Genomic DNA, 18,773 nt, shown 5'->3' with positions numbered 1-18,773 from the left:
GGACTCAAAGATTAACGATAAGCTAAAGTCTTATAATGTAATCATGAACAAAATACACAGCATGAATCTGATTCAAAGTTGAAAAGTCAGTCCAGACCTTATTCCGTTGCAATTATCTCATGATTGTTTATTATGTAAAGAAGCACACAGTGTTAATAACCTTCCTGTCATTAAAATCACTACTGAACGTGCTCTCTTTTGTGTTCTAATATGTCACCGTTGTGTGGAGGCTTGAAAGGACTTTATTGCTTTTTTAAGAAAATAACCCTTTTACCTCAAATTCCCTCATCAGTATCCGTCTTTGCAGCCCGATTCTTACCTGGAATTGCATCAGTGTATTGTACATATGGTCCAATACGGAACAAATATATACAACCCCCTCACGCACCCCCAATGGCAAACATCCTGTCTCGTGAAGTGTCATTGACTCCCCCGCTGACAGTGGGGCCCAGCGCTGTAGCTGACTCTGACCTCCTTGGAGGGCAACAGCTGTTTATACATATTGAGTGTCTGAACACCGGGCTGTTCACGCTCTTTGTGTGATATTTAATTTAAGAAGCAGTCATCACAGCTTTTAGGAGACAGTTATCAAACTAAGAACGCAGATTTAGTTGCACAAGTTAGGCATAAAAACTTGAATGAACGGACTACAGGTCAACCCACATCTAGACTTTGTCAGGATCCGTTTGTTTTGGCCGCAGTCCTAAAAAACAGAGTACGACCCACATGTGACGCAAGAGTCAGGAGGGATGATCACAGTGTTTAACTTGGCTTTGTATTCACGCTTAAAGTACAGGATATATACACTGCACACGCTCAGCCCCTTCTACGTTTATCTGCCCGACTGCTCGATTAACTTTTGCATCTCGGTGAGGGAAATGAATCTCCTTCGCATCAGTGTAGTTCTGGGACTCCTGGTGGGGGCACTGGCTCAGGTCGGTGTGCTACGGCCTCCGTGCGACTCCCCTGAGGCCGAGGAGGCTGCTCTGGCGGCTCAGGATTACCTCAATGCCCAGCACACTCACGGCTACAAGTACGCACTCAACAGGATCGAAGAAATCAAGGTCTTTACCAAGGTAAGACAGCGGGAGCACGTGCTTTAGTGGAAGGGACATGATGGAGATGGTGGGATAAAAGTATGCAATATACGACATAATGCTGTAGAGCACAGGACAAGAGGATCATATACATTTATTGTTCATCATTGCAATATAGAGATTCCAATACAGTAAAAACAAAAAGACTAAGCTTAAAATCTTTTTCTTTCTTTCTTTCTTTCTTTCTTTCTTTCTTTCTTTCTTTCTTTCTTTCTTTCTTTCTTTCCTTCTTTCTTTCTTTCTTTCTTTCTTCAAGACATATCACTCCATCTGAATATACAAAGCATTCAAGTCTGAAGAGACTGCATTTTTGTAACTAGAAGCTACACATACATGTTCATCCAGTCATTAGTAGTATTTCAGGGACTTCGCTGCGCTGGAAATAAACAGTCTGATGCAGTAGTAAGGAATACATAGATAAATAAATAATCAATGCACATTTGTTCCTCTCCAGCCTGATGGAGACGACACGTATGTCTTGGAAGTCGAACTGCTGGAGACGGACTGTCACGTGCTGGACCCCACACCCGTTGCTAACTGCACAGTCAGGCCCAAAGCACTGACGGTGAGACCACATCACAATAAAAGAGATGCACACTTACGGTAGTTCAACCGAATGCAGTGCATATCAACAAGAATACAAAACGGCTTCATTTTAAAGTTTCAAGGCTGTCTCCTGTTCCGCTTGCCTGACTGATTCTTTGTCTTCGCTTAGTCCATTGAAGGAGACTGCGACGTGGTGCTGAAGAAGGTTGGTGGCGCTCTGACTGTCACTGCATTCAAGTGTAAAACAGATGGTAAGATCAAAACCTCAACCTCGCACACATACCTGCACACATACAGCACATCCAGAAGATACTGCACAAGCATCACTATGTCTTCTTCTTTGATGACGCACAGTATCAACAGAGGACCTCTGCTTGGGATGTCCTACTCTTCTTCCCCTAAATGACACGGCTGCACTGGACCTTGTGTACGCCTCTCTGGTTACCTTCAACAACATAACTGTGAACACAACATACACTCTTCTGGAGGTTGGAAGACTGTCCTCGCAGGTGAGCTTAAGGCATAGTGGGTTACAGTTTTATTAGCCATGATTATATGATTAAAAGTCATCAGTACTTCTCAATGCCTCTTTCAGATTGTGTCCGGTGGGCCAATCTATCTGGCAGAATATGTTGTAATTGAGGCAAACTGCATTGATGACATCTGCTTGCCCCTGAATGACACCTTGGCTGTAAGTACAAAAAGCAAGGGCAGCACATTTCCAAAAAAGAGAAGACATGATTAAAATATAAATAACTGCTCTTAAGTTCATCTAAGAAGAAATTCTAAATCTCTTGACCAAAGCTCCAATTGCAGAAATAAAACTGAGGACAGAAAACTGTTTTTCTCTACCAGGCACGTGGTATTTGTACTGCCACAGGTTTGACCTCCAGCCACACAGTGGACTGCAGGATGTTTTCCACTCTGGTAAAATGCTACATTTAACCTGATAACATAAGTCATATAACATCTTTAGAGAATAAAATTATTCCTGACATGTCTTGTCTATTAATTTCTCCTTGTTGCACAAAATTTTTCAGATGCCCCTTTTAGATGCCAACAGCACTTTGGCTGCAGGGCCTGTGGTGCCACCAGTGTTTCAAGGACACACAGGCAGCCTGTCGCACAAGCACGGCCTGAGGCACCACAAACTCACCCGCCTCCATGACCCTGACTTAAGCGGCCTTCTGTCTGCAGAATCAGCAGAGTCAGCTGAAATTGTACCTGTAGCCCCAGCAGTAGAAGTAGAAGTTGCTGCGCCTGCTACCGATCCTTCTCCCACTGTGGATCCCGCTCTAGGGGCAGATGCGTCGAACAGTGCAGAGATCCCGATTGTTGTTATGAAGAGAGATGTGCCCGTTGCACCTCCTTCTGCAGTGACTGATGCTCCTGTAATTGAAGCTGTTCCTCTTGTGCCAGTGTGCCCAGGAAAGATAAGATTCTTTGACTGAAGTGATTAGGTCTCACAGACTCTGTAATAATTATTTTGACTACACTGGTACTAAAGAAACTTTGATACTCAAGCATGTACTGTGCTAGGTAGATAACACAGATACGCTAACGGACAAGAAATAACCCATTTGTTTGAAAATGTCAAATCACATAAGAATCACAAAATACCTCTTGAAATGGAAGACGATTTTCATGTAATCTTGAATAAAGCTTTCCCTCTCTATATAGTCAAATCTTGTTTTTACTAATCAGGTTTCCTTTAACTTCCTTTACACTACAATAAAAAGTGTCAGCCAGTGAAAGTTCTCTTACAGGTTTAATGGAAATATACTTTTATACAACAAGGTATTCATCACGTATGCAGTCTGCATAAGATGATTGCAAAAGTGTAGTACTATTTGCTCACTATATTGACTATATGCCAATGACATTCTTATGAACCCATTGACATTTCCAATACAGTAAACAAAGAGTTGCTTGTATTTCATCGTGCAGGGCTCGCTGTTCAATTTCAGCATTTCAAACATGCCTATCCAGAAGTTTATCGACCGATTTTCCCAATACACAAATGTCAGCATGGGACCGTTGACACGTTTTGAAACCTGTTGAATGTAGTAAATAAATATAAAATAGAACATTTAGGTTGCAACTTAAATTGGGATTGCCTTTAAAATAGATCCCTCCATTGTATGAATAAGAGCTCGTACAGTAAACAGAATTTTCTTGGAAAATCTGAGCAATGAAAATTTCATGTTGCACATACACCAAGGCCATGCACTACTTCTTGTAAACATATTTACATACGTGGGTCAATGTTCAGGAAGCAGCAGTTCATGGTGAGGCAAAAAAAACAAAACAAAAAAAACAAAAAGACAAATAAGTTCAAAAAGGCAATGTACCTTTGGAGTCTTAAAAACTGGACACAATGACAATACCGAGTGCAGTGTGACTATAAAAGGAGAAATGCACACACTTGTTTAGTCCATTTCAATTATTTATTCAGACTGAAGGCAATTCATGACTGCTTCTGATTTCCAGGTCCAAGTTCTATTCGGGGGGGCTCCATCGATCCTGCAAGAGACATGCATGTTAATACAAAATACCAGGTTAATAACTTTTTAAAAGAACGTTAACATACCATGTGCTTGGTGGTCAGATGCAGAGCTCAATCGTTGAAACACTTTTCCAGGAACATTCGGTGGATGCCTTTGGCTATAGCCTAAAGGTTTCAGGGATTTCCAGTGGTCTTTGAATGACTCTCGGAACTTATGTGCTGCACTAAAAGACTCATATGGCTCAGAATGGGGTTCATGCAAAGCTGGAGAAAAATCATCAAGCTTTTGTATGCTGTCAAAATGACTGGGTAAGGTATGAGACTTCACTTTCTTCAACCTTTTGGGGCTTTGGGATTGTTCCTGCAACAGTTTCACAGGATTCTGGGATTTATTACTGTGATGCCTTGCAGGATTTTGAGATGCAGATTTTGTATTCTGAACCAGGTCTCTGAAAGACATTTGAGAATCACCAATAGTGACGGGCTCCTTGCCTGGTCGGCTGTCCTTTAGCAGCACATAACCCGTAGGTTCAGAATGCAAGTTCAGAGTGTTTTCATATTGCAAATTGTTTGAGCCGCTGACAAATGTCTGCGTTTCAGAGTCATTAGAGGCCGCAGAGTTGTTGTAAGTAGGCACTGCAGCATCCTGGAGCATGTAGTAAGGAACCAGAAGATCCGATATGCTTTCACTAGACTTTTTGTTAAACCAACCAGATTCCTCGGTTACAGGTACATTTTGCTCATTATTCATGTTTTTAGCCGATTGCCAATCGTTTTCCAGTGTCGTAGAGTGAAGTTTATGTAACTCATGTGTTGTGGGACTTATGGGTTCATATCCTGGAACTGATGACTTAATTTGAGGTAGATGTGACCAATGTGAATATGGTGAACGGTGAACTGGTGGTTCAGGATGTGTAGTCATGCTGGGAATACTACCCAGTAGTGCAGCAAGGTCGCCATCTGGTGGCTGGAGATTTGGTTGCTTTTCATTTCCAGACAAATGGTACAAAAGTGTGCCAGTTTGCCTCATTGCTTCATTTGACTTACGAGGAAGGGGCGAACCACCAAAGCCATTGCCAAAACCAGAATGTGCAACTGATGGAAAAAATGGCAGGCCTGGATAAAACTGATGTGCACTTTTACTGCCAAACGGAATAATATGATGGACATGTTGATGAAAAGCCATTTGTATACAACAATTGGAAAATCCGGACGGACAAACCTGGGGGCAATACATGGGCGGCACATGTGGAACGCTAAGCTGAGAAGCACCAGATTCTGTGGCTTTATCATCACTTGCTTGAGTTATAACCTGTTGCTGCATTGTGGTTGCATGCGGCACTGTTACATGCTGGGGTTGCTGTGGGAAGTAAAATGGTTTAAACGGGCGATGACCATCACTCTGTGGAGGTTTGATGGAAGGAGGCTTTTCCATGGGTAGTTTATTTACATTTGTTTCAGCACCTGGAATATCAGATGGGTAGAATTGCTGGTGTACCTTTCCATAAGGTTGAGGAGCAGCAGATGGTTTGGTAGCTGGTGGAATTTCAGGCTGTGGTTGAGGATCAGCAATGGGCCATGCACCTGTTGAAATTTCAGGTATTGGCTGGGGGTAGAAGGGATAGGAGTAGAATGGTTGTTGTATCTGGCCCTGAGGCACTTCAGGCATTAGTGGTTGGGGAGCAGCAGACGGTTTGGTAGCTGGTTGAAATTCAGGTAGTGGTTGGGGGAAGAGTGGTTGTTGTACCTCGCCCTGAAGGATGTCAGGCTGCGGCTGAGGATCAGCAATGGGCCATGTGCCTGTTGAAATTTCAGGTATTGGTTGGGGGTAGAAGTGGTAAGGGTAGAATGGCTGATCTACTTGGCCTTGAAGGCCTTCAATCTGTGCTGGCCAAGGAGCAGCGGTGGGTTTCGTATATGGCCTTGGTTGAGGGTAGGAGGGGTAGAAGCAGAATGGTTGTGGTGCCTGGCCTTGAGAAATTCCAGCATTTTGTGGTTCAGTGGTAGCAATGGGTTTTGCCGTTGGTGCAATCTCAGGCTGTTGTTGGGGATAAGGGTAAAAGCAAATTGGTTTCTGTACATGTCCTTGAGGCACTTCACTTTTTATTAGCTGAGGAGTACTAGTGGGTTTTGTAACGGGCAAGTAGTGGGGGTAGAATGGTTGTTGTAACTGGTCCCGAGGTACTTCAGGCTTTAGTGGTTGAGAAGCAGAAAAGGGTTTGGTAGCTGGTGGAATTTCAGGCTGTGGTTGGGGGTAGAAGTAGTGGGGGTAGAATGGTTGTTGTACCTCGCCCCGAGGGACGTCAGGCTGTGGTTGAGGAGCAGCAGAGGGTTTGGTAGCTGGTGGAATTTCAGGCTGTGGTTGGGGGTAGAAGTAGTGAGGGTAGAATGGTTGTTGTACCTTGCCACGAGGGACGTCAGGCTGTGGTTGAGGAGAAGCAGAGGGTTTGGTAGCTGGTGGAATTTCAGGCTGTGGTTGGGAGTAGAATGGTTGTTGTACCTCACCCTGAGGGACGTCAGGCTGTGGTTGAGGGTAGAAGTAGTGAGGGTAGAATGGTTGTTGTACCTCACCCTGAGGCACTTCAGGCATTAGTGGTTGAGGAGCAGCAGAGGGTTTGGTAGCTGGTGGAATTTCAGGCAGTGGTTGTACCTGGTCCTGAGGGACTACAGGCTGTGGTTGGGGGTGGAAATTATAGGGGTAGAATGATTGTTGTACCTGACCCTGGAGGAGTCCCCGCTTTTGTGGTTGAGGATCAGCAATGGGCCATGTGCCTGTTGAAATTTCAGGTATTGGCTGGGGGTAAAAGGGGTAGGGGTAGAATGGCTGATCTACCTGTGCTGGCCAAGGAGAAGTGGTGGGTTGCGTATATGGCTTTGGTTGAGGGTAGGAGGGGTAGAAGCAGAATGGTTGTGGTGCCTGGCCTTGAGAAATTCCAGCATTTTGTGGTTCCGTGGTAGCAATGGGTTTTGCCGTTGGTGCAATTTCAGGCTGTTGTTGGGGATAAGGGTAAAAGCAAATTGGTTTCTGTACATGTCCTTGAGGCACTTCACTTTTTATTAGCTGAGGAGTACTAGTGGGTTTTGTAACAGGCAGAACTTCAGGCGGTGATGCAGAGTAGAAGTAGTGGGGGTAGAATGGTTGTTGGAACTGGCCCTGAGGTACTTCAGGCTTTAGTGGTTGAGGAGCAGCAGAGGGTTTGGTAGCTGGTGGAATTTCAGGCTGTGGTTGGGGGTAGAATGGTTGTTGTACCTCGCCCTGAGGGACGTCAGGCTGTGATTGAGGGTAGAAGTAGTGATGGTAGAATGGTTGTTGTACCTCGCTCTGAGGGACTTCAGGCTTTTGTGGTTGAGGGTAGAAGTAGTGAGGGTAGAATGGTTGTTGTAACTGGCTCTGAGGGACTTCATGCTTGTGTGGTTGAGGAGCAGCAACAGGCTTATAAGATCGAGGTATTTCAGGTTTTGGTGGATGGTATAAATTTTCAGGATGGAAAGGCTGGTACACTTGCCCCCCTGTAGCTCCAGGTTTTAGTGCTCCATTCTCTCCTTGGCCAACATATGATGGGTTTTGTATGGATTCAGGTTGAACTGCTTGCAGTGGTGGACAAGAAATCTTTGTTTGTCCATCTCCATCCAGTTCAAACGTGTAAAATCCATCCTTTACACAAATGTAAAATTAATTAAGACATTTATTTTTTTAAGATGGGGGGGGGGGGGATTTTTGCACTATACCTTTTCCTCCAGGCAGGTACCATAGCCAGCTGAGATAACCACACTTTCCGACTGTCCAACAACGTTGAACCCACATCTCTGTGAGGCCTTCATTAGTGGCTCCCAGTTGCCATTCACTGTAAATTCAATGTTTGGTTAAACAGGTAAATTAAAAAGCAAAATTGAGCTGTGGGTCCTCACCCATTAAGTGTTCCTTTTTCCTCTAAAAATTATGTGGATGCAAAACAAGCCATTATTTAATTAAAAGCCAATACTGTACAATCCTGACCAACTCAAACTAGTGTCCATTGTAGCACATGGAATACAGTACTCGTTCTCAGAAAAGAAAAAAAAAAATCGTAAAAAAAAAAATTGTACTTCTAATCACTGATACGCCTCACCAAGGTTTAGAGCAACATTTAACGATAAAAAAAAAAAAACTGAAGTGAAATGGACATTTAATTTACATTATAAAATCAGAAGCAAGATTTCTGAAAACTTACCAGAAGAGATGCAAAGGTTAAGGCAGCTATGCTACTTCAAAAAAAATGCAACCCCACAGAAACTTTAAATTAGCTTCAAGAGGACAATTTTGTCACCTGTGACCACCTCGGGGCTCTCTTAGATACACAGTATTGTCCTGCGTCACTAGCAGAGCCAGAAAGTGTTGGAATTAAGTAGCAAGTAAACATCCATTTTATGGCCAACACAGCTAAATGAAAAAAAAAAAGCCATCAGTGACTGTTCTCAAGATGACGAAGCTCAATGAATAGTGCAGTACAGTTGACATGTGATGATATATATATTTATCCCTTAATATAGACCAGGACATAAAAAATAAAAAAAATAAATAAAAAAAAAAAAGAACAGGGTGAAAACTTACACTTCACTTTAATATTGGAGGCAGAGATCGGCGATTCAGTTTTCACAACCATGCCCTCAGCATGGCAGGTTACCATCGGGTTAGGTGATGACGGTCCCATCAAAGGACATAACATCTTCACTGGTAACCCATACCAATGCAGTGGTAGAACGTAACAATCCGCCTGAAGTCAAGAGGAAAAATGTGACAAGTGTGGACATGCTTCAGAAGTGCAGTGCTTTCAGAACAAGTTGTCCCACCTCGAGGCTGACAAAGCAGCCATCATATGGTGCGGCTAAGACTAAATCTTTTTGTGTCGACCTGACAGTGTAACCACAGCTTGAAGGTAACTTGGACAGAGGTAAGGGAGACAGTTGACTTCCTGAGGAATAGTCAGAAGACAAATAACATATACATGAAACCACCCTTGTGGATAAATGAGCAGTACATGCAAGACTCCTCCAGGAACTGACAACTTACCCCTGTCCACAAAGAATGGAGAGCCCCAGGTAGAAGGAGCAGAAGCAACGTGTAGCTTCATGGAATCTCCCGTGCATTCAACGTTTGGTTCCATTTTAAGTAGTCGTTGTACTGCTGCACTGTCTGGCTTTGACATAGTACCCTGTCTACTAGGTTGCTCGGTTTCAATCCAACCTTTTAAAATAAAGTTTTACACAAGTTCAAATTGATACACAGTAGTTTTCCAAAAGCTGTAACAATGCTCATACATTTGAATGTGTCAACCTGATTCACTCTCTATTCGCTTAATTTTAAAGCTGAACAGAATTACAAGTTATTATTAAATTGAACTTCACATACCCATGTCTGCTTGGTAATCTGTGTCAACATTTATGATGTCGTTTGTGGCCTTGGTTCCATTGAGTTGAACATTTGGCAGCACATATTGCCCAATTAAGAGTCTTCCATGGTGGTGTTGACTTCCTTTGGCTTGACTTTGGCTGAGCCTCGAGTTGTTTCTTGGCTTATCTGGCACTTTAAGCCTCGTCAGGCTCGTGCAATGGCAAAGTGAAGCAGCAAACACAAAAACTCCTAAACATACTAAAATGGCACTGTTGCTCTTCTCTCTACACGCCATTGGAACAAAGAAAAAGCACCGCACACAGGCAAATAGCCTCAGCAGTGAGCCACAAAAGCTGGGCATTCCTCTTAGCAGGCAGTTTAAAACTGCGTACCCTAAATCAACTCTGACCAATCTAACACCTGACCATAACAGGTGCTGCTAATCATGCAGTTAAGGGCTGGGCTTCAGTGTTTGAGCCCTGAATAGCCCTTAGCATTTGCATTTTAATGGTAAAACATTCTATCACCTGAATTAATTAATTGTAAGCAGGACACATTTTTCCTATGCAGCTAGGAGAAATGCTTGTAATCAAATACTGTGGCAATAATGAATCAGTACGTTAGTACATGTTATGGTGTCACTGTCTTGTTCCAGCACCTCCCATTGTGTGAATGAGGTTTTAAAAGGAAAAACGTGCCCATATCGTACAAACGGCATGGCAGATATTTCCGTTGTGCAGCCATGAGAAGCGTGTATTTTGTGCTTTCAGTGAGTCACTGAGTGACATGCTGAGACTGGAGAATGATTTTAGGATTGATAATGGAGTAAACTGTAGCTTTTTTTGTCTTTTTGCAGGACTGCTGGAAAACGACAAGTCAGTTTATTCCTTTGGTCAAACCAAGAGTTAATTTGAAAGCCAGAAATGCCACCATAAATTTTAGAATATTTTTAAATTGCCATGCCATTTGTTTTTTCAGTCATTCTGAGCCCAGTAGCAAAAGCTCTCCCATCATTTTTCCCATCAGTGAGACCCTTTATTTGAAACTAGTTGACATTGCCCAGCTTTCTGGCTACACTTCTGTATTGGACTTTGTATGGGCAGTGACAAGACCACAGAGAGAAAATGTCAGCAAATCCTGATACTAAAGCACTTCCTCCGATCAGAAAATAGTAGGATATCCTGGACCATGAATGAAGTCTAGGTTTTGCTTTTATGAGTGTGAAACATGCATAGCATTCATTATTGTATGTGTATGTATTGTTAGCAGACTAAGATCAAACCCTGAATGTGGTAATGTCTGAATCAGTTTTCACACAAGGCAACATATGACATATTGGCTGCACATCTGGTTGGAATAACTTTTATTTGATCCATCTGTAAACAAGATGTCGCATCAATTCATGGCATTTTAGATATTTGGTGGCAGAAGGAATATGCAACTCAAAGAAAGACAAAAAAAAAAAAAAAGCAAACTTATCTTTTGTTTGTTTAATTCAGTACTTATTCCACAAAGTCTGGAGATTATAGTTGTCAAAATATCCCTTAGGAAAGTGCCATTAAACGTTACTTCTTGCTGGGACAGCAGTTAAAAATTCCAACATGTAGTAGACCAGATATTGATTTTATGGCACAGAATACAGTCATTCTCAGAAAATTTTCACAAGACAACTTACAAATGTTCTTATTCCAACCAACACCATTGCAATATGTTCAGTGTACACAGCATCATTTGTTTTCTTTTAAATATACTTCTAAGTACCGTACTATGACAATTTGTGAATACACCTTTGATGACTAAAGCACAAGGCAAGTAATGCCGAGGTGTAGTAGTAGTAGTAGTAGTAGTCAAAATGCATTCACACGGTAGTAAAAGGACACTGCCATTTCATTGGTTAATGATCAGGAACTTAGCAACAAATCAATTAGTGACAAAAGGTTTATGTAGTGTTGAACTCTAAAGAAGCAGTTACATTGTTTTTACAGTCATCTGAAGTTGTCTTAAAGATTTACAGTCAACAGGTGATGCCAACAATCAACCATCAGAAGAAGCTGAGGTAATTCTGATAACCCTATCGTATTGACAGTTGGTCCAAAAGGGATAACCTCACGACTGTGGAGTGATTTTACATCAAAATTTACAAATAGCAGAAGAGGACTGACAAATGTCTCACATGGATGGTCTGCTGGGACTCCAAGATGTAGTGAAATATGATAACAATCTCAGTAATGCTGAACTTATACTCACACAACAGCCCGACACCACATCATTAACTTTTAAGACCACATTCAGGTACAACAGCAAAAGCATGTAATGGAGGCTAAAAGGAGCTGTGCTGGATGGCGGCGAATTTGTACACACATACAGGACTTCGTCAGAGGACGTTTGTAATTTCTTTAATGAAGACTTGAAGATGGAGGCAGATAAGATAGTTCTGGCTGGAACATTAGACTAGGACAGAGGGGGACCAGGGCTGGGAACTGAACGCTAAAGAGGATATGCATGCAATTTTTAAATGCCCACATGCCAATTTAAAAAAAAAAAAAAACAAACAAAAAACAAATGAATCCAGCATCTTTTAGTAATGCTCAGAATATCATAACAATGCGAACTGTTATCATAATTTCATATAAACTTCCTCTTGGAATACCAGCCAGTCTTGGAGTGGATGTTATTAAAGGCGAGTCCAAATTAGTTTAACACTTTTATTACACTTTGTAATCTTTTTTTTTTTTTGCTTTTGCACACTCTGATTAATTAACATTTCAACGGACAAACGATGCCATTACTGTAGTGCCAAAATCATGAGACGTACAATATTAAAGTAGGGAAGACCTTAAAACAAAGTGGGTGGGGGGCAGTTGAGCAAACAAAAGGCTGTGTATAAAAGTAGACTGGGTAACATTGTATGCTACCTAATCGTGGAAGTAGTGCCAAAACAATTCAGTGAGTAGGAGTGAGCTGCATTAATGTAGAGGAGCGATCGCTTAATATCCATTCTCGCGCAGGTACTTGGCCATTTCATGGGCTTTCTTGTTAAGAGTTCCACCATGGGTGCCATCCTTTCCCATGACTAAAACCAATGCTGGAGCACACAAAGAAAAAAAGAGAAATTAACGAAATTGAAGAGTCTCCCCCCTACAAGATGAAGGGGGGAACATAGCTGACACAGTATCTTACCACTCTTCATTGCCATTAAAAGTTGACTGCTTGCTGGGGAAAACTTAACAGCAACATTTCCTTTTTCTTCTTTTTGTCCCTCAATTTTATCTTGAAAACATTAAAAACCTGAATCCCTCAAGTATTTTGCCATTGAGTAAGCCTTCTTATTCAATCCGCCTCCATGGACCCCTTCTTTGCCCATTACAAGAACCAAAACTGAAACAGAAGGAGACAGAAAAGAGACAGTTCAGAAAAGCAAAGGGGGGGGGGGGGGGGGGGGACGTAAAGGAAGGGCATTCCAAGTAAGAAATGTGCAGTCTCTAGAGAGTTCAGCTGTGTACCACACACAGCTAAAAGCAGGTTTTCTTTTTGCCAACATAGATTGAGTTAAAGGGATAGGCCACCCCATGTGAAATTAAGTTACTCACCGTATTTCCCAGAGTTGGATAAGGGAGGAAAAGCGTTTTTAAATGGCTTTGTCCTAATCCGGCAGAGCAGCTTTTAGCTTTAGCTTAGCATAGGTGCGGTATGTAGTGTTGCCAATTTGCTCATCTGCAAAAATGATACGTAAACTAAAGAAGAAGAATTTTCCTAATTACTTCTTGTGACCTGTGCGTTCGCACTGAGTACAAATGTCAATGCAATTAACATGAAGGGATCGCCTAGGGCAGATATGGACTTGGGACTATATTCCGGCAAAGCACCGCATCACGCAGGTCCTGAAAACACCCAAACGTCAGTCAACACACTGGTGTGACAGGTTTTCAGACTGTGGAATACAAGGAGTGACTAAATTTCGCACGGGGGTGGCGTATGCCTTTAAACTGTGCATTTACTTTGACACTGACGCTTTAATACAAGAATACCAAATGCAGTGACTGAAAGTTCAAGTTGACCCTTTGTTGGCCTTGTGATTGGACTGCTCATCACCAACTAGAGGGCTTCTTGCCCTTGTAAAGTCTCAACTTCCTGTTACTGTAAGACAAAAGGGGTAGCAATGTGGTGGTTCCCAAAGAAAGAAACCTTGAAACCCTGAATATTTGTGGGGTTTTTTTCCCCCCCATCTCATCTCCACATTAACTCTAGTCTCCATTATTACAGATTTTCAATGTTGTTCTATGCGAATGAACACCTGCGTGGCTGTCATTTGTCCAACTTAGGAAGGTTGGACTTGACAAATGGTAGGAATCTTCCGGTTGGTCAGAAGGCCAACAAAGTGAACAGTCTAGTGGGAGAAAAAGTGAGCAGTTTCACCACACAGCTCTGGTCTTCCACTGCAGGACAATATAATACTGTTTTTTTTGTAATGTAACAACAAGCTGCAGGAAGATCCATACACGCAATTAGTCCAGAGAGCTTCTGCCCACATCTGCTTTTAACAGCAGATGCAGCACTAATGAGACTGCTTACAGCAGCGACGGGCTCATTCTGCTATACAGGCTCATTCACTGACAGCAAAAGACAGACTAATTGAAGTGCACGGTATCTCTTATGTAGCTTGGTAAAGATCGTTGCATCTCAGGTCACCTGTTGTTACGATGTAAATAAGCACATTACTTCATTTGTGCTCTTTTGACTAGTCATGCAAAGTACAACACAAAGAACAGGAAAGTGACAGATGGAAATTTTTCAGAGAACAGAGTGGTGTTTCATCAGCCTGTGTTTCCCACATTTTTATTTATTTATTTTGCACAACAAGTTTTTGTTTGAGGCATTAGGGTTTTAAAGTATTCAAGAGTTTTGTCAACAGATTTTGTCAATGCCACACCGCAGCCAATTAGGTTCAGATGCCAGCAAATTCACATCCTATGAGAAACACAGGGATAAACGTCAGACATGGTGGACCACAAAGGCAAACAGACGGGACAGGCAACCCTTGGCTTACATGAGGTTTATGAGAGTGTGAACTGTGGGCGTGAGTGTGTGTAGCCACTCTTTATAATATTTACTGTCCAATATGTATGATCCATCTCCCCAGATAATGAATGTATCTGTTAATCAAAACCCCAGTGGCAATGTCCCTAAATGCTTGTCCTTCTTATAAGGCTCTTGTTCATGTGTGGCTCATACACACAGAATTTTTTGATTAATGTAATGTACCACAACTATCTGGAAAGGAATTTCTCTCAAGTACATCACAAAGTTAATGTAAAGTTGGTCGCCAAATGTTTTCATGACATGAGACAATATGGTATATTAACCTAAGCAAGGATCTTTACAGTAACTGCCTTGACTTTTACCTTTGATAGCTTTTCCCACAGAGATATTGTATGTGGGTTCTCCTGATTGGCTCTTTGTCCTGATGTCCATTGTCCAGTCCCCGTCGTCGTTTAGGTTGTCTCTGAGGACTGAACACTTCTTCGAGCCCAGGGTGAGACCATTGGTGAAAAAGGACTGCCTTTCACGACCAGTAAGGGTATCTATTTCCTGAGTCTGAAAGATACACAAAGTCACATAATTGCAGGTACTACAATGGAAAAAAAAAAAAAAACAACAGATTTTTATAGTGAACATTCATGCTTCAGTAGCACCAATGTCTCTTAATAATAATACATTCTTAATATATATTATCCCTATTGACTGTTACAATGTTCACGTTATGTCAAACCTGTTTGATCAGTTTAAAGTTTGTTCTTCATGGTGCTGTTAAACTGGATTCGTGTTTATCTTTTAAGCCTACCCCGCTGATTAAAATGGGCTTGTCAGTACAAGAGAAACGTGTCAGTGCAGCACAATTCAATAGTGCTACAGTGCCCATGAAAACATGGTTGAATTAACAGCTCTCTGTTATTTAAACAAATACTGATAACATAACCTTCAAGAAGCCAAGATTCACTGCAGAACTTAAACTAGACTGCATCTGTTTCACGTGTGCACCTAATGAACTGGCAGGTGAAAGTGAATGAATAGCTTACAGGTTACTACATTAAGAAAACGATAATGCCACACTGGGAAATTTCAGTTGCAGCCGCAATGTACAGGCACTCAACACCATATATAAAAGGAAAAACGCAATCTCCTATATACGCGTTGTTTACAGAATTATAGAAATACGTGAATTGGAAAAAAAGAAATCATGTACAGAGTGTTATCTGTCACATACAAATGAGGAGCTGAACATCTCATATCAATCTTAACATATTCCAAGACAGCGTCGTAACCCGTGAGTGAGTCGGTAGAAAATTAATACTTGCATGCCTATGGAAATCAGCACCACCATTACTGGAAGCCAACACGCCCAATCCTCAGTTCAGGAAATGCCGAAAGATTGCAGCATTTGCCTGCACTGAGTACAGGAAGTAAAGTGACGGCTATGCGGCGGGCTGAGACCCCGTGCCATCCCGTTCACTAAATTAAAAAAAAAAATTAACTAACTCTCATAAAAACGTAAATATTCGAACGTAGGCTGCTTAAGTTGGGGGTAAAGCGACCTTACGGTGTGCCGAGCAAACGTTGTTTAAACCACAGGGAGCCGGTAAAGAAGCAGCAGCTTAACGTTAGCTGGTCAAAGCGGGCGTGCACACAAAAGCATGCACGCTAACTGAAGTCAGAGACGGTCTAACCTTTGGTGTAAAATGAGCACATTGCGTCTTATTGCTTTAGCAGTGGCCTGGCATTTTGATAGGTCCTCGTTATCGGCACATAGCGATAAGTGCAAGCCACGTTAAGTGAAGCCTTATCTGATCTACACGAGGTCTAATGCCGAAACGTTTCCTTAGCAGGAAATAGCCACCATAGGCCACTGCTGGGCTAGGCTAAACTAAGCTAGGCTAGGCTAAGCTAGTCATTTCGATCCTGTGAAGTAGCCGTTTTAGCGCTGCTCGGTATCGACGGTGTCTGTGTAGGAGAAGCCCCGCTCACCCGGTTCGCCTCATTTTCACTCCTTACCGTGATCGCGCTGAATATACCACCCGGAACCGATGCCCAAACGCTTTTGTTTCCGTCATTGTACCCAAGAATGGCGGCATCCTGACAGTTGTCACCGCTCATCAGGCTCTGCACGTACGAGTCCCAAGACATGTTGAGGAAATCGTTGATATGAGCGTGTAAAAAAAAAAGAAAGAAAGTAGAAGAACCCCCTACAATTGTGGAGGCGAAGTTGGCAAACAAATGACACCGCGGTGAAAGAAAGTCTGGACGTCAGAGTCTCCAGTCTAACCCACACTTCGACGTCGGCCAACTCGAAGGCTGGAGCGGCAAAGAAAGCCGGGGCAGCGAGCGAGGGAGGGAGGCAGGCTGGTTGGGTGGGTGTAGTCCGCGTCAGATCACTCCGCACAATGAACCCCTAGGCGCTTTTATGGCAGAGGGCGGCCAAATAAAGAGGGACTTATCAGCTCAGCCAAGAGTCACGTCTGAGGGAATGCTCGGCCACACTTAAAGTAGGACGGAGATTCACCGATGAAATATTTATATTTTTTCATTCACTTCATGCTTTTGTGCTGTAGAATTAAGACGGCAGTCAGACCAGACGCTGTGCGTCTATAGTATATAGTGCGTTCAAAAACAATATACCCTGTCTAATAGATTGCAAAAAAAAAAAAAAAAAAAAAAGAGGTCACAAAATGCGAAGGGGTGTGGTTAGGAATTGCTCATTCATAAACCAATCTCCACTGCTAAATCTAGTCGTTTGAGATAAGCGTAATCATATCTTCCATAACCTTCAGCGGGGGGACAAACTCAAACCACATCCTTAACATATTCTTAGCTTAAATGGCTGTTTTATCTGAGGTCTAACTGACACAAACATGCATAATGTAGATAACAACATTAATATTGTGTATAAAAATGACGATAAAATATCTTTGTTGTAATCACTCTGATTTGCATTCGTTTTCATATTTCGTCTTCCTATTTTTGGCATGTCAGTCATGACTGACTGACAACACTTTAAGATGGTGAGTTTTAATAAAGTCCTGTCTGCCAAGTGTGGTATTTCGAATAAACAGGAGTTTGCTTTGTTGGGCCATAAATAATGAGGAAGTAATAAGTGTCAGCGTAACAGAGCAAATGTTTGTTGTAAGTCGAACCAAAACTTGACTGTAGACTCACTTTACGTTTTACCAGACGATTTTCCCCAAAAGTTCTGACAGGGCTAGGGGCTGGTCATCAAAGAAAAGAACACTAAAGAACGACTTTGTCTTTCTGTTCATGTATTTTGGACGGCAATGATCATCATTCACAGACGATTGTGCTATAAGTCACACTGTAAAGAGTTCAGACAAAAAAAAGAAAGAAAGAAAGAAAGAAAAAAGAACCATGTAGTCTTCTACTCCATGGCCATCAGGGGCAGTAATGTCTATGGTTTTTAACTCTTCAATGCTGTGAAACATTAAAAAAAAAACAAAAAAAAAACGTTTTTTTCAAAAAGTTATTTTTTTTTTGATCTTTGATGATCTTTAGAGATAACATTTAAGATATCATTTAAAGAAGAATTATAAAACTGCAGCCATACAACAAATTAGGACATTTTAAGCATTTGTCCCGATTTAGTCATGGATCCCAATTTATTTAGTTTATTCGTAAGTATGCAAAATTACTTACAAATAATGCTGTTCTGACTTCATGACTTAACTGAACCCCCATGGTTCACATTACTCTTTCAAAAATGAGATGCAATACAAAGACAGTGTTTTGGTGCATAGCACCTCTGGATCAATCTTTAAAACCATTTTTTCTCAGAACAGTTTTATTCAGCTTCACCAGCGGGTCGTGCCTTGATCACTGCTGTTACTGCAGACTTTGCAGTAGGCTGATGAATATACGGAACTAACTAAGCAAGAATGTAAAGGAAATAACTGTATGATCTGTATAAAATGTTAGTGTGTTGAAGGTTAACCCCGTGCTGCATTATCATGAATAACTCTGTATTGTCAATCTTGAATCCCTACAAAAATAGACTGAGTAAACAGTAAATCAACTTTCCTTGCAAGCTTGTGGGTTTTGCGAGTCACACAGTCCAGCGTCTAAACTGCCTGCTTAAATACCCCCTACAAAACAAGATGCAGTAGTGTGGGTATAAATTCAGAAATTGGGCCTACATCCGAGTGATGCGTTTCACAAATGAGAAGATGTTAATGTTCATCGAGAAGTG

At 41.9% G+C, this 18,773-nt stretch overlaps 3 protein-coding genes across 4 annotated transcripts; 1 reads left to right on the top strand and 2 right to left on the bottom strand.

Annotated features, from left to right (window-relative positions):
- Positions 1–786: 786 nt before the first annotated feature.
- On the top strand, positions 787–3,318 carry LOC125010265 (alpha-2-HS-glycoprotein-like). The gene is made up of 7 exons (XM_047588741.1): positions 787–1,076; positions 1,552–1,662; positions 1,813–1,894; positions 1,998–2,152; positions 2,239–2,334; positions 2,499–2,570; positions 2,684–3,318. Exons 1-7 carry the CDS (start codon positions 879–881, stop codon positions 3,092–3,094), a joined length of 1,125 nt encoding a protein of 374 aa, XP_047444697.1. The 5' UTR covers positions 787–878; the 3' UTR covers positions 3,095–3,318.
- Positions 3,319–4,071: 753 nt separating this feature from the next.
- On the bottom strand, positions 4,072–9,943 carry LOC125010262. The gene is made up of 7 exons (XM_047588736.1): positions 9,539–9,943; positions 9,200–9,373; positions 8,980–9,101; positions 8,741–8,903; positions 7,879–7,994; positions 4,234–7,804; positions 4,072–4,166 (listed from the first exon to the last, which is right to left on the bottom strand). Exons 1-7 carry the CDS (start codon positions 9,879–9,881, stop codon positions 4,111–4,113), a joined length of 4,545 nt encoding a protein of 1,514 aa, XP_047444692.1. The 5' UTR covers positions 9,882–9,943; the 3' UTR covers positions 4,072–4,110.
- A 923-nt stretch (positions 9,944–10,866) lies between these two features.
- Positions 10,867–16,943, bottom strand: LOC125010267 (profilin-2-like). 2 transcript variants are annotated; one of them, XM_047588749.1, is made up of 3 exons: positions 16,571–16,943; positions 14,923–15,115; positions 10,867–12,898 (listed from the first exon to the last, which is right to left on the bottom strand). In XM_047588749.1, exons 1-3 carry the CDS (start codon positions 16,700–16,702, stop codon positions 12,801–12,803), a joined length of 423 nt encoding a protein of 140 aa, XP_047444705.1. In that variant the 5' UTR covers positions 16,703–16,943; the 3' UTR covers positions 10,867–12,800. The 2 variants fall into 2 exon arrangements, with proteins under 2 accessions (XP_047444705.1, XP_047444704.1); XM_047588748.1 differs by having other exon boundaries at positions 10,867–12,605; positions 16,571–16,933.
- Between the last annotated feature and the right edge of the window lie 1,830 nt (positions 16,944–18,773).

This window comes from Mugil cephalus, chromosome 7 (genome assembly GCF_022458985.1).
Source record: "Mugil cephalus isolate CIBA_MC_2020 chromosome 7, CIBA_Mcephalus_1.1, whole genome shotgun sequence".
Classification (NCBI taxonomy): domain Eukaryota; kingdom Metazoa; phylum Chordata; class Actinopteri; order Mugiliformes; family Mugilidae; genus Mugil; species Mugil cephalus.
This window is presented reverse-complemented; position numbering and strand designations above follow the sequence as displayed.

Excerpts from the sequence above, each read along its gene's own strand:
- LOC125010265 (XM_047588741.1), top strand. The coding sequence starts at position 879 with ATGAATCTCCTTCGCATCAGTGTAGTTCTGGGACTCCTGGTGGGGGCA. Across the intron at positions 1,077-1,551 it reads AAATCAAGGTCTTTACCAAG|CCTGATGGAGACGACACGTA; the intron begins GTAAGACAGCGG and ends GTTCCTCTCCAG. Across the intron at positions 1,895-1,997 it reads ATTCAAGTGTAAAACAGATG|TATCAACAGAGGACCTCTGC; the intron begins GTAAGATCAAAA and ends GATGACGCACAG.
- LOC125010262 (XM_047588736.1), bottom strand. The coding sequence starts at position 9,881 with ATGCCCAGCTTTTGTGGCTCACTGCTGAGGCTATTTGCCTGTGTGCGG. Across the intron at positions 9,374-9,538 it reads AGATTACCAAGCAGACATGG|GTTGGATTGAAACCGAGCAA; the intron begins GTATGTGAAGTT and ends TTATTTTAAAAG. Across the intron at positions 8,904-8,979 it reads GCTGCTTTGTCAGCCTCGAG|GCGGATTGTTACGTTCTACC; the intron begins GTGGGACAACTT and ends TCTTGACTTCAG.
- LOC125010267 (XM_047588749.1), bottom strand. The coding sequence starts at position 16,702 with ATGTCTTGGGACTCGTACGTGCAGAGCCTGATGAGCGGTGACAACTGT. Across the intron at positions 15,116-16,570 it reads GTATATTCAGCGCGATCACG|ACTCAGGAAATAGATACCCT; the intron begins GTAAGGAGTGAA and ends TGTATCTTTCAG. Across the intron at positions 12,899-14,922 it reads TGTGGGAAAAGCTATCAAAG|TTTTGGTTCTTGTAATGGGC; the intron begins GTAAAAGTCAAG and ends CTTCTGTTTCAG.